This window comes from Corylus avellana, chromosome 6 (assembly GCF_965113065.1).
Source record: "Corylus avellana chromosome 6, dhCorAvel1.hap1.2, whole genome shotgun sequence".
Lineage (NCBI taxonomy): Eukaryota > Viridiplantae > Streptophyta > Magnoliopsida > Fagales > Betulaceae > Corylus > Corylus avellana.
Window position 1 is genome coordinate 20,645,049 of NC_142495.1, and position 14,612 is coordinate 20,659,660.

The 14,612-nt window shown below is 37.1% G+C and overlaps 1 protein-coding gene across 1 annotated transcript; it reads left to right on the plus strand.

The window, feature by feature from the left end:
- Positions 1 to 13,021: 13,021 nt before the first annotated feature.
- Positions 13,022 to 13,894, plus strand: LOC132187486 (uncharacterized protein At1g15400). Its single transcript, XM_059601811.2, has one exon. It carries the CDS (start codon positions 13,164 to 13,166, stop codon positions 13,524 to 13,526), a length of 363 nt encoding a protein of 120 aa, XP_059457794.1. The 5' UTR covers positions 13,022 to 13,163; the 3' UTR covers positions 13,527 to 13,894.
- Positions 13,895 to 14,612: the final 718 nt, after the last annotated feature.

The following is a 14,612-nucleotide window of genomic DNA, read 5'->3' on the forward strand; positions in this document are numbered from 1 at the left end:
TTATTTTATGTCCCTCCCACAAACGAAAGTGGGCTTTACGTCTGCATGTGAAAGTGGAATAAAAGAGAAGAAGGCCATGAGATGAGATGAGGAGTAGAGGGATGAGTGGCGAATGCACTTATTCTCTTTCTTCCTGTATGAGACTAGGGTGACCACGAATGGTAAATGCACTTATTCTCTTTCTTCCCTGTGTAGACTAGGGTGACCACTAAGGTATATATATAGTCTTTTCACGTGTGTGGATGCCGTTTATCTAAAATAAAAGTAAATAAGTCTTAAACTTAATTTCATACTAAGTTATAAGTCATAGCTGTATACAAAGTTATGGTCTATAAAATCATTCTTAAAGAACTTTTTTTTTTTTTTTACTTCGAATACAACTGTTTTCCTAATTGCTATAGATAAAAGGGAGAAAAATATTGACATGACCATAGTATAAAAAATTGTTGAAAAACATAAACATAAAAGAACAGAGTTTTATTATCTATGGGTGTACGTATCTTTCTTCAATAACTCACAAACAATGATTATTTTTAAGTGCTCTACACTGTACAGTGTCAGTGACGCCTCTCATGTCATGTCCATATTAAAAAAAATTCAATGATATGTTTTATTAAATGAACAAAAACGCATATGCCTACAACCTAATTAAGAGAGAGACGAGAAAGGATCAAGAGAGATTCATAATTTTATTTTCTGAATAGATGGATTGAATTGAATTAATACACATCCCAAAGGTTATTTATAATTAACCAACCAATAGTTGTGAATCAAGAGGTAAAACTCGTGGCATGGAAATTACATTATCAAGAGATACATTGGACGAACCCACTGTAAGTATAGTAAGGTTCAATTCAATTACTAACAAAAATAATATATTATTTTTTGTTAGTAATATATTAGAATATATTATTTCATTTGTTAGAATATTTTATATTTCCCTTATTTAATTTGTAATGTAGGGGTTTATTTCTTTCCTTAAGTATTTTAGGGTTTATTTTGGTTTCTTGCTCACTACTCATTGTCTCTCTGTAAATAAAGATCTATGTAATAGTTTAAGATAATTCAAAAAATTCAACATATATAAGAAACAATTAATATACAAGATGTAGCTCATATGTCTCTCTCTGCTTCCACTCTCTTTTATTTCTCTTTCATATTTTATTATTTTTTATATTTTATATATATATTTCAACATGGTATCAGAGCCATGTTTCTGTTTCTATAGCTTTTAATAAAAGTCTTATGACATTTCTCTAGTGTTTTCTAGCATTCTTTTATGAGGATCTCCCAATTTTGTTGTGATCCACGCAGCTTTATTCATTGGCGAATCTTGGCACAATGTAGTTTGGCTATTCACAGGATTTTTAATGGCTAGTTTTCATTCTCCGGACTCATTGTCAATTGCAGCTTGGCCCTTCATTAGATTCTTTTAGTTAGAGGCTTGTCTCCCTTTACGGTATTTATCTGACCGCCACTTTCAGCATTTATTGTCTTTCTTGTTGACGAATCTTGGCAAAATGTGGTTTGGCCCTTCACAGGTTTTTAACGGCTAGTTTCCGTTCTCCGGCCTCATTGTCAATTTCGGCTTGGCCCTTCACCGGATTCTTTTAGTGGCTTGTCTCCATTCTCCAGTATTTCTCTAGCCATCACTTTCAGCCTTTCTCGCCAGCACTGTCTTGATCCAACCATCAACTTCGGATGCCTTTAATTTATTCTATTTTCCAAACTCAAGCTTACACATTGAGTTTGAGGGAGATGTTAGAATATATTATTTCCTTTGTTATAATATTTTATATTTCCCTTATTTAATTTGTAATGTAGGGTTTATTTCTTTTCTTAAGTATTTTAGGGTTTATTTTGGTTTTCTTGCTCACTACTCATTGTTTCTCTATAAATAGAAATCTATGTAATAGTTTAAGATAATTCCAAAAATTCAACAAACATAAGAAACAATGAATATACAAGATGTAGCCCATACGTCTCTCTCTGCTTCCGCTCTCTCTTTTCTTTCTCTTTCTTATTTTATTATTTTATATTTTTGAACAATACAAAATATAAAATAAGAAAATAAGAAAGAGAGAGCGGAAGTGGAGAGACATCTTGTATATATATTCACTATCTCTTATATTTGTTGAATTTTCTTAAACTATTACATAGATATCTATTTATAAATAGACTATGAGTAGTGAGCAAGAAACTCAAAATAAACCCTAAAATACTTAAGGAAATAAATAAATCCTACATTACAAATTAAATAAGGGAAATATAAAATATTCTAGCAAAAGAAATAATATATTCTAACATCCCATCTCAAACTCAAAGTGTAAGCTTGAGTTTGAAAAAGAGAAGAAATTAAAGGCATCCGAAGTTGATAGTTAGATCAAAGCAATGCTGGCGAGAAAGGCTGAAAGTGACGGCCGAAGAATGAAGACAAGCCGCTAAAAGAATCCGGTGAAGAGCCAAGCCGCAACTGACAATGAGGCCGAAGAACGGAAACTAACCATTAAAAATCCTATGAAGGGCCAAACCACACTGTGCCAAGATTCGCCGACAAGAAAGACGAGAAATGCTAAAAGTGACGGCCGGATAAATACCGGAGGACGGAGACAAGCCACTAAAAGAATCTGGTGAAGGGCCAAGGCGCAATTGACAATGAGGCCGGAGAACAGAAACTAGCCATTAAAAATCTTGTGAAATTGTGTCAAAATTAGCTAATGAATAAAGCTGTGGATCACAACAAAATTGGAATATCGTCATAAGAGAATGATAGAAAACACTGTAGAAACGTCATAAGACTTTTATTGAAAGTGACAAAAACAGAAACGTGACTTTAATACCATATTGAAATATATATAAAATAATAAAATATGAAAGAAAAAGAAAAGAGAGTGTATAAGCGGAGAGAGACGTATGATCTACATCTTTGTATATTCACTATCTCTTACATTTGTTGAATTTTCTTAAACTATTAAATAGATCTCTATTTATATCTATTTATAGAGAGGCAACAAGTAGTGAGCAAAAAAACTCAAAATAAACCCTAAAATACTTAAAAAATAAAAAAATAAATCCAACATTACAAATTAAATAAGATAAATATAAAATATTTTAACAAAGGAAATAATATATCCTAATTATATTTATAAACAATTTAAAAATTCTTAGGATTGCCAAAGATCCCATCTACTGTGGACTATAATCTATAAGGTTGACCGACACAGAGAGAGGAGAAAAACAAGTTAAAAAAAAAAAAAAAAGTAACATGTGTTTACCGATCTCAAGGCAACTTTCAATATAACACTCATTGAAATTTCGGCTTCATGATTATGTCATATTTGTGTCCGTACTTGAAGCTCATTCTCATTTATTAAAGTAGGTGACATTAATGAGTAATGCTATATATATATATATATATATATATATATATATAATCCATTTATTTACATTTTATCCTTTAAAATTGATATGGCATAGTTTTTTTTTTTTTTTTTTTTTTTTTCTTTTTTTAGTATTTGGTACATAAAAATAATTTATTTATTTATTAAAAATTTACACCACATCAATTCTAAGGATAAAAAAAATAAAAAAATAAAAAATGATATATAACATTACACGACATTAATTCAGTAAAAAATATCCTATCGATTATTTGATTAATCATAACGATTAGAAGTTGGAATTTATGGACAACAACCCTCTATAATGGGGATCTCATTTCTTACTTCTACTTTTTCTTTTATGAATAGGCATATGATGTAAGAGGCTCTCTCCCTTTGTGTGAACAGACATTTTCTTGCTCAAACAAGAAATTCTTTAACTAAAGTGTTTTGAGTGAATTTTTATATCAATCACTTAAAAATAGAAAAAACAACTTAAACGTTAGCTAACAAAAATTTTCTCCAAACTGGTTTGGAGAAAATTTCCTTCGACATAGTCTAATAAGTGTCAAATATCATTTTCACATGTTTTGTTTAATATTTTAACAGTCATTTTTTGTTATTTCACTAATTTAAGAATTCAAACATTAATTCTTTAAAAACCCAAAAATATTAAATGACATTTGTCACTTATTAGAATAGGTTGTTTTGGAGGAAAATTTGTGTCCAGCATATCCACATGAGCCGGCGTAAAATAAATACAATAAATAGACGTAAAAAGTAACATTATTCTCTTATTAATCCCCTTCTCTTTTCAATCGGGAAAGAATAACAAGGAATCCCGATCTAAATTTAATTCATTATGACTTTATTTTTGGTTATTAGATTTTCGGTTCATGATAATGGTGATGATGAGGACAAAGACATTTTTAACTTGATGGTTGATGGTGTTTTAGACTTGCAATTGATTAACCGAATTTTTGGTCTTGAATTGATGATGCTAGTTTACCAAATTTCAAGACCCCAATTACGAGCAATAAAAGGAGTGGGGCCAAATATTTTATTATTGTCCGACTTCTTTATTATTTTTTTTTTTTGGCAACAAATATATCATATTCAAATGAATAGAAATTTCTTCCGCATAAGTCTAAAAGAAATTTCTTCGAACTTTTTTTTTTAGGTGACATATCTACACAAGGGAAGAGGAGAGGAGATTCGAATTACTAACCTCCGTTTCATTAAGCGTGATCCACAGCCGATTGAACTACCCCTTAAGAACCTCCAACCCATTTAAAATTTTGTAAAATGTCTATAAATATTTAAAACGTTAGTCTAAGTTAGTAAATTGCTATTAATGACTTTAAGAATTTAACGTACGTTTTAAATGTTTATAGACATTTGGTACGATTTAAAATGGGTTGAAAAATATTTATTCTAGACTAATTTAGAAGAAATTTTTATTCTATTCAAATATTAGAATTAATTCATGTCTTTGACTTCCATCAGAAAGCAATTGCAGGATGGGGTTGCCATGTTTGAAAGAAGAACATTTAAATGTAAATTAAATTCGAAATAAATTTCTCGACAGGGACTGATCATGATGAGAAATGCCTTTTCTGTCTTTTTGATTTGTTGACTGAGATAAAAAAGGCCATGCAATTTTCCTCAAAGGTTAGAAATTGTGCACACTTTTTAACTGCCCCCTGCTCACCAACTTGAGGGTCAACGGTATTTATAATTTGGTAGTTGTATGCATGATTCTATTGCAATCTCACTACCTAATTTGCAAATCTACTAGAATTCTAGGACAGTCCTAAGAAACAAAATTCATATTGGTCACAAACATAGGTTCTATTTGGTTTGCATTCACATTTTACAAATAAGAGAGAGAAAAAAAATTACAAAGATTAAGAGAAGAGAAAGCATAACGCCATATGTATTGAAGATTGATCTAGACAACATAGGACAGAAAGACAGAGAATATGAATTAAATAATGGATGTATATCACAAGAGAGAATTTGACGAGGATTTGAGAAAAACCCTAGCTGCCTAAGGTGAATACAAAGAAAATTGTCTTTGGAAAATACTGAATCAAAATAGATTGTCGAACTTAGCCCACACGACGTACGTAAATAGCAACTTCAAAGTGCTTGAAGTATGAAACAAGTTTAGAACTTTTTAAAAGTTTAGCTATCACATGCATGATTACGGAAAATTCTAATGCAATATGCTTGGATGCCTTTAAAACCCATACATGATACTTGTTAAATAACAAAAGCAGTAGATTAAAACCAAAGAAAACATGTTAATACATATTAAAACAATCCAGATTGAGGTTTAGGAGTTACCTTCGATCTTTTGATGATGAGGCTTCACAAAAGTTCTCTCTCTCTAGCATCTCTCTCCTATGACAAGATCAATCCTCCGAATTTACTTTTATAGAAAAACACATAAACATTATGAAAAAAAAATATAATTAATACACTTTGTTTTAAAATCCATGTGTATAGCTTTTAATTTCTTAGCGTTTGCTTGGTTATGCCAAGAATTTATTGGCACCTAAGAAAAAAAAAGGCCAAAAAAACATAATTTTAGTGGCGTTTCCAAAATAAAATAAAATAAACCCGAGGATCGGGTTTATTTTATTTATTTATTTATTTTGTGTGCCTCAATTATGCCTAATTATGCTGATTCTTGTCATCCTTATGTTGGTCTTCTCTGCCATTGTATGTTATGGCACCATCAACTGATCAACATGGGACAACTCTGCATCAAAGCATCTCTTTTTAATTATTCCCAATCCCAATTATCCCTCAATTATATTCTGTGATAAAAGAGAAAATAAAATTAAAAAAGAGAATCATCGTGTTCCTCGATTATGCTACTAATTAACAAAGGATTCTTGGCTTTTGTTTATTTTTATTTTTTGGGCGATTATTGTATTTCTTTTTTGTTTTTTTGGAGGGGGCTTTTTGAGAGTGACAAGCTATCAATACTTACAAAATTAATTCAAACCCAATTTCCCAATTCATTCCTTATTTCCTTTCCTGTGTTGTCCAATAAATTTGGCTTTGAGTATTGTTAATAAAAAAAAATAAAAAAATAAAAACTATATGTATTTTTTTTTAATAAATTCGTATTTAATATTAATTTTTTGATTAGAGGGAGAGTTAAATTAGTTGTCAAATTTGTTTAGCCTCGAAACTACTTGGAATCTCCATTTAATGATTGCGATAATCACAAAAAACAAGGCGGCTGGCTTTTGCTTCTACGAGATAACCAAGGTCTGGTCAGCCGCGGTGGACAAAAAGCTCAATCACGCAATATTCTTTTTTTTTAAATAGAAATAATAATAATAATATTCAAACACATGCATATAAATAGCCTACCTCTCAATTCTCAAAGACGTAACAAAAACTTAAAAAAGCTCTAGTTAACACACACACACACAGAAAAAAAATAGCAAGAATGTTACGGTCGTCATCTCTCTCTAGGGTTTCCCTTTGGCACCTAGAGTAGAAGCTTCTTATCCCCCGTGATTAGGGTGGAGTTTAGGGTGGAGTAAGTACCGGCATCGGAGTAGTTAGGAGTAAGGAATAACCGAGATGGGGAACACGGCGGAGGAACTGTCTCGGCTTTGGGAAAATTTGACATTGATGGAGGAAGAAGGGGCAGACCTGGCCATTGAAGAGGATGATTTAGCCCCTCTGGTAGCCCGGGGTTCATCCTGTGTCGTCGGGAAATTACTTGCAGATCGGAATGTGGGGAAGGACATACTCAAAACGCCACTGATTCGGGCTTGGCGACCAGTGGACCGAGTCACTTTCAGAACTCTAGGTGCGAATTTGTTTTTGATTGAGTTTGCAGATGAATGTGACAAAATTCGTATTTTGGAAGGCCGTCCTTGGAAGTTTGATGACCATCTGTTTGCATTAGTGGACTATGATGGATTTTCTTCACCAGCACAATTGGATTTTGAAAAAGCATCTTTTTGGGTTCGCCTGTTTGGTCTACCTCTGTCATGTATGAGCAGAGAGGTGGGTCAGAAGATTGGTGCTTCGGTGGGTGATGTTGAAGATATTGATGTCACGGAAGAAGGAGTAGGGTGGGGGGAGTTTTTGAGAGTCCGGATTCGTCTGGATCTCTCTAAACCACTCTCACGAGGGAGGACCATAAATCTTAGGGGAAAATCGCTCTGGATAGCTTTTCAATATGAGAAGATCCCCCGTTACTGCTATACCTGTGGCGTCATAAGGCATGGGCAGCGTGGGTGTGGAGGACCTGCAGGCCGTAGACTCAATGCAGGGGAGAGAAAACTCGAATTTGGACCCTGGCTTCGGGTTCCCTCGCCAACAAGGAGACATGGGCGAAGCGGAGGTTGGGCAACAGGAGGGCAAGCCGGTCATGAGAACGCGGGGCGGTTTCATGGCGAATCCAGTAACCTACGCAGAGAAGTGAAGGAGAGGGAAGAGGAGACGGTGAGGGGCCAAAGTGGTGGTGGGTCGTCGGAAATCTCAAAAACTCCGGTGAGGGGTAATTCTGGAAAAACCCCTTATCGCAGTGATCATGTTTCCCCCATATCACGGAGCAAAAATCAGGGAGGATTTCCGTTACAGGATGAAGCAATTGATGAGGGAGGGGATTCGGGAGAAATTAATGGGGGATTTAATTTGTGTCCTATTGGGGTGGAGAGTACTAAAGGAAAAGATTTGGGAGTTAAGAAGCTGAGTCAACATACAAATGAGTGCAGTATTGATGGGGGAAAGAATATTTATGTGGGCCAATGGGATTCAATTAAGGAGAAAATGGTTTGGGCCATGGTGGATAAAAATGATGCTATGGATGGGCCTAGGAGAAGTGGGCCAAATGGTAGCAATACAATGATCCCACTTGGTAGCCATGACGTGGTGTCCCCAGGTTTTATATTCGGATCATCACAAACACAAGGCAGTAAGAGTGTGAGTGGGCCGAAAAGAAAAAAAACAAAAGCTTCTAAGTTCACAAAGCAGGATACGTGCAATTTGGGAGCCATGACGCCTATGAGTAATGGTAAGGCGGATATTGGTTCGGGGAAAAGAAAAAATGTGGACAGTGAGGAGGGAGAGTACCGGGCCCAAGAAAAAAGAAATAGGCGAGAAGGGGAAGAAGAGAATCTGCATGATGAGTCTTTGGCGGTGGCTGTTAGGCAGCCCCGCCATCACCTATGAGTCTTCTCAGTTGGAACTGCCGAGGGCTTGGGAACCCTCGGACAGTTCGGGACCTTCATCAGATGGTGAAGGAAAAGAAACCCATGATGGTTTTCCTTATGGAAACCAAGATGCATGACAAGAACGTAGATTATGTGAGAATCAAACTCGGGATGGATAATATGTTCACTGTGGATAGCGTGGGGAAAAGCGGAGGTTTGATTCTTTTGTGGAAGAATAATTTCAATGTGGAGATACAGAACTACAGCCGACGACATATCAATGCAATTATACGCATTAATGGCAGTGGGGTTGAGTGGAAGTTTACGGGATTCTATGGTCATCCCGAGGTTGCAAAACGGAAGGAAGCTTGGGGACTACTCAGGTATCTTTCTACACTTGATCCCATGCCATGGTTGTGCTTAGGAGACTTCAATGAGATAGTCAGCTTTTCAGAACAATATGGGGCTGTTTCTAAAACATGCCGACAAATGGAGGATTTTCAACTTGCACTGGAGGACTGCATGCTTAGTGACTTGGGTTTCCAAGGGCCAATGTTTACTTGGTCCAATGGTAGACCGAATGCTGATTTAACGCAAGAAAGGCTGGATAGGGCGGTTGCAAATCCTGCGTGGCTCTCTCTTTTTGCATGCCCAGTAGTGAAGGTGTTGGCACGACGTAACTCGGACCACAGTCCAATTCTCCTTAGTGTCGATGAGGCCGGTTGCAGGAGAAGAGTTGGGCGACAGTTCCGATTTGAAGCCAGCTGGGAATCCCATCCAGATTTCAAAACTGAAGTGGAGAAAGGATGGAATGCGAACAGAAAAAGCGGGAACCCAGTGCAGAATGTGCAGGGGAAACTCAAGGCATGTCAGAGATCAATTTTATGTTGGGTAAAGAAAACAGTTCTAGCAACCGAGGATCTAATAAAGGCCAAGTCTAAAAAGCTTGAGGAATTGCAGAGGGTGGCAGGGAATGAATCTATGGAAGCTGAAAAAGTTTTAAGGGAGGAAGTGAATGGGCTTTTAAAACAAGAGGACATAAAATGGAGGCAAAGAGCTAAGGTGAACTGGCTTCGGAATGGCGATCGTAATACGAAGTACTTTCATGCGTGTGCCACACAAAGGAGAACTCGCAATAAGATATCTCAGATATCAGACGGAAATGGGCAAGAGTGGTTAACAATGGATGGGATTGAAAATGCCTTTGTGGATTATTACAAAAACTTATTCAAGTCGGTTAGGCCCCAATACATTGATGAGTGTGTGGCAACAGTGAACAAAAAGGTGACCGATGACATGGCCAGCAAACTTTTAGTCAATTTTACCATGGAGGAGATTGTAGCTGCCCTCAAACAAATGGCGCCATTCAAAGCACCTGGACCGGATGGATATACGGCCGGGTTCTACCAACAACATTGGAGTACAATAGGACAAGAGGTATGTGAAGCGGTTTTACATTTTTTCAATTCTTCCGTAATGGAGCCTGTTGTTAACTCTACACATATTGCTTTGATTCCAAAAAATAATAATCCCAAGAATGTTTCGGAGTACAGGCCTATTAGTTTATGTAATGTTATGTATAAGATTATCTCAAAAGTCTTAGCTAATAGGCTCAAAGAGGTTTTGCCTCATGTAATTTCACCCTTTCAAAGTGCTTTCCTTCCAGGGCGTTTGATTACAGATAACATATTAGCAGCCTATGAAACCCTACATTCCATGCATTCCAGGATGTGGGGTAAAGTAGGTTATATGGGAATCAAGCTGGACATGAGTAAGGCTTACGACAGGGTGGAATGGATTTTTTTGGAATCAGTTATGAGCAAGATGGGGTTCCCTGCAAGATGGATACAACTGATAATGGAGTGTGTTAGAACAGTCAGTTATGCCATTATTGTCAATGGACAACCGGTGGGCCATATAATTCCAGAGAGAGGTTTGAGACAAGGAGATCCGCTGTCCCCCTATCTCTTCCTTATTTGTGCTGAGGCTCTCAGTTCCATGCTGAGTAGAGCAGAAGAAAAAGGGGTTATTACAGGGGTACCTACTTCCAAAAAGGGCCCACGAATCAGCCATCTCTTCTTTGCGGACGACAGTCTTCTCTTTTGCAAGGCTAACTCAGTAGAGTGGAGACGACTCACTAAGATCCTAGACAAATATGAGGCTGCTTCGGGACAGAAACTGAATAAAGATAAGACCTCTATATTTTTTAGCCGCAATACTAGTAGTGTTAAAAAAGATGAGATTACCAGGTTGTCTAGATTGCAAGCCACGGAAAAATATGAAAAATATCTAGGGCTTCCAACATTGGTGGGAAAATCGAGATCAAAAGCCTTTAAGCATATAAAGGATCGAGTTTGGGAACGGTTGCAAAGCTGGAAAGTTCATTTTCTCTCTCAAGCCGGGAAGGAAATAATGTTGAAGGCAGTCATCCAAGCTATCCCCACATATTGTATGTCGGTGTTTCTACTACCGAGTACTCTATGTAAGGACATTAATAGGCTTATGCAGCGGTTTTGGTGGGGGCACAAGGAAAATATGTCCAAAATTCATTGGATGAGTTGGGAGAGGATGGGAGTGGCAAAGGCTAAAGGGGGTTTGGGCTTTAGAGACTTGGTTTCATTTAACAAAGCGCTCTTGGCAAAACAAATCTGGAGATTGGTACAAATGCCGGAATCGTTGGTGGCAAGGATAGTTAAAGCTAAATACTACCCTACGATAACGGTTTTGGAAGCTCAAATAGGGAAAAGGCCATCTTTGGCCTGGAGAAGCATAATATCAGCCAAGGAAATCATCAAGAAGGGGGCAATATGGAGGGTAGGGAATGGGAAAGATATTAGGGTATGGGGTGACTGTTGGATTCCAAGACCAACGACATATTCTATTCAATCCCCACCGACAACTCTTGAGGCTAACTCCTTGGTGCAAGACCTTATTGATGTCAATACGGGGAGATGGAAGAGCGATATAATCTCAGCAAACTTTTCTGAGGAGGAGGCAGCAGTGATCGATAATATACCCCTCAGTCCTTTACTTCCAAACGACAAATTAATCTGGAGATGTACAGCTAATGGACAGTTTTCAGTCCGTAGTGCCTATCATCTTTTTGTTGAAGGGCAAGCTGCGATTAGGGGGGAAGCGTCGAAACCAGGACAAGGGTGTGAAATGTGGAAAGTTTGCTGGAAACTAAACGTTCCTAATAAGGTGAAAATGTTTTTGTGGAGAGCCTGCCACAACCTTCTCCCTACAAAAGCTAATCTCTGTAAGAGAAGAGTGATCAACTCACCAAAGTGCCCGATTTGTCAGATTGAAGAGGAAAGTGTGGAGCATATTATATGGTCTTGCCCCTCCGCGTCTGATGTGTGGAGCTGCGGTCCAAAGAAATTACAAAAGAATAAATGTGGAATTCCCAACTTTGTACAGCTGTTTGAGGAGTTGATTGGGAGATGTGAGGTGCACGAGTTGGAGCTATTCGCGGTGGTAGCTAGAAATATATGGCTGAGGCGTAATGCCTTTGTCCATGAAGGAGAATTTCTTCCTCCAACTCAAGTATTCATGAATGCATCTGCTGACTTGGAGTTTTTTCAGAAGGTAAACGCACAACCAGAGGAGCAGGACAGTGAATTTCGTCAACCCCAACTGGTTAAATGGCAGGCCCCTCCGGTGAATGTGATCAAAGTGAACTGGGACGCTGCAATAGATCGGCGAAATACCAATGTCGGCCTGGGTTTAATAGCGCGGGATGCAGCAGGTAAATTCTTAGTTGCATGTGGGATTCATAAAAGAATTGTCGTGGATCCTATAGGAGCCGAAGCACTTGCAGCCCTGCATGCTGTGATTTTTGCAAAGGAGCTAGGATTCTCAAGCTGCATTTTTGAGGGGGATGCTCTAACGGTTGTAAAGGCAGTAAATTCCAATGGAGATTGTGACAGCATCTATGGCCATTTTATGGAGGATGTGCAACGGCATATGAAGGATTTCATCTCGGCAAGCTTCGTGCATGTTAGGAGGGAAGCCAATTCGGCTGCCCATTTCTTAGCTAAGGAGGCTTGTACCCATGTCATTGACATTTGTTGGTGGCATTGTATTCCACCATGTATTGGTGGTATTATTAGGGAGGAGGAAATATCCCCTCATTCCTGATTTGCTCATTTTGAGCTTCAATAAAATTACAAATTTTCTCAAAAAAAAAAAACAAAAACTTAAAAAGAAATTATCTTTTTATATTTTCAGCATATTTTCTCTCGATGCTAAAAAGTTTATCTGGATTAGATTTTTCTGTTTATTTACCTTTTTTTTTTTTTTTTTTAATTCTAGTATATTTGTTGCGCGTAGTTATAAAAAATAAAAATAACATAACAAAACATTCACTACACGTAATAATAATAATAATAATAATAAAAGATTATTGACTTGGTTAAATAAAATTAAACCTTCTCCATAGGACCATATCCTTCTGATTTTCCTCTCCCTCTCCCTCTCTCTCTATATATATATATATAGAAAGAAAAGTCTTCTCTTTACAACAACTACAGAAGTTTGATATTGCTCAAGAAGGATCCACAGAGAGAGAGAGAGAGAGAGAGAGAGAGAGGGAATGGCCGGACTGCAAAGATCTGCAGTTTCATTCAGGAGACAAGGCTCGTCGGGATTTGTGTGGGACGACAGATTCTTGACGGAGGAGCTGAACAAAGTGAACAAGAAGGAAGACCAAGAAGAAGGACAACAACAAGCGCAAAAAGAGCAAGAGAAGCTGGATATCAAAGAGGTGAAGGCACCAAACACCATCGAGCGCAGCCGATCCAACGGCGGAGCACGCGGCTACCGCACCGGAAAGGTGTCTCCGGCGATCGAGCCGCCTTCCCCGAAGGTCTCCGCTTGTGGGTTTTGCAGCGCCTTCGGAAAGCCGCCGAAAAAGGGTGGTCGGAGGACAAACGCTGGTAAGCTTAGATCGCGGTAGAGTTTCGCGTTTTCCGGTGATCGGAGGTGGGATATTCCGGTGGTCATGGGGTTATATAGGCTTCTCTCCTACTACGTATTGATTATCATGTCGTAGATTCTTTCTTTGTTCTTCGGTAGAGGGATTAAGTTCATCTCTATAAATTGAGATGCAAGAGAAAGAGAGTTTTAGGAAAACAATGACAAATGATGAATGTTTTCGATCGCTTCTAGATTTCTTGTTTTTGTTTCTTGGATGTCCTGTTCCTGTTCCTGTTCATGTTCATGTTCATGTTCATGCTTTGTTTCTTTTAGATATCAGAGATGGTTTTGTGGTCTGGGTGGATGTAATTATATGTGTATATATATATCGTGGATTTTTCTTTTTTATTTTTAGTTTGAGGAACTTTGTACAAAGCAATTCTCAGATTGGATCTCTTTGTTTTTCTTTATCTCTCTCTCTCTCTCTCTCTCTCTTTCTCTTTTTCATTTATGATTATTCAAAAGTGGCTTCGATCTGGAATTTCAACTTATGCTACTTGATTTGTTACAGAAAAAGAAAAATCTCATCAAAGTTTCTAGATTGGAATCGTTTGTTACTGTAGATTGAGGGATTTCACCTTCTGGATTGGAATCTCTCTCGATCCCTCTCAAACTCAGAAACGTCACAACATAGGAGATTCTCCTCCAACTGCTTCCCTAGCTATAGATTTTGGTGTTCTTGGGATCATCATAAACTGTGGTGGACCTTACTATTTGTATTATTAAAATTTAATATTAATTTATCATTAGTGATAATTTTAACAATCACATTTATGATAATTTTAATAGTCACGTTCATTACGAGAGAATAAAAAAAGATACGAGACTTTATTTTAACATTAATGACGGTCGGTGAATTTTATATAAAATTTCTCACATTACTTATGCAATTCTAACAAATAATTACCCAATGATTTAAGTAGATAAACTTTTTTTTGTTTGGACCAAATTAAGTTTACAAAAAGTGAGCCAGAGCCCACCAAATCCCACTCTAAATATACCAATTTCTTTATCAAATATAATGTTTTTGTTACCAAGAGTAGCGGTTTTAAAACATGAGTTTGAC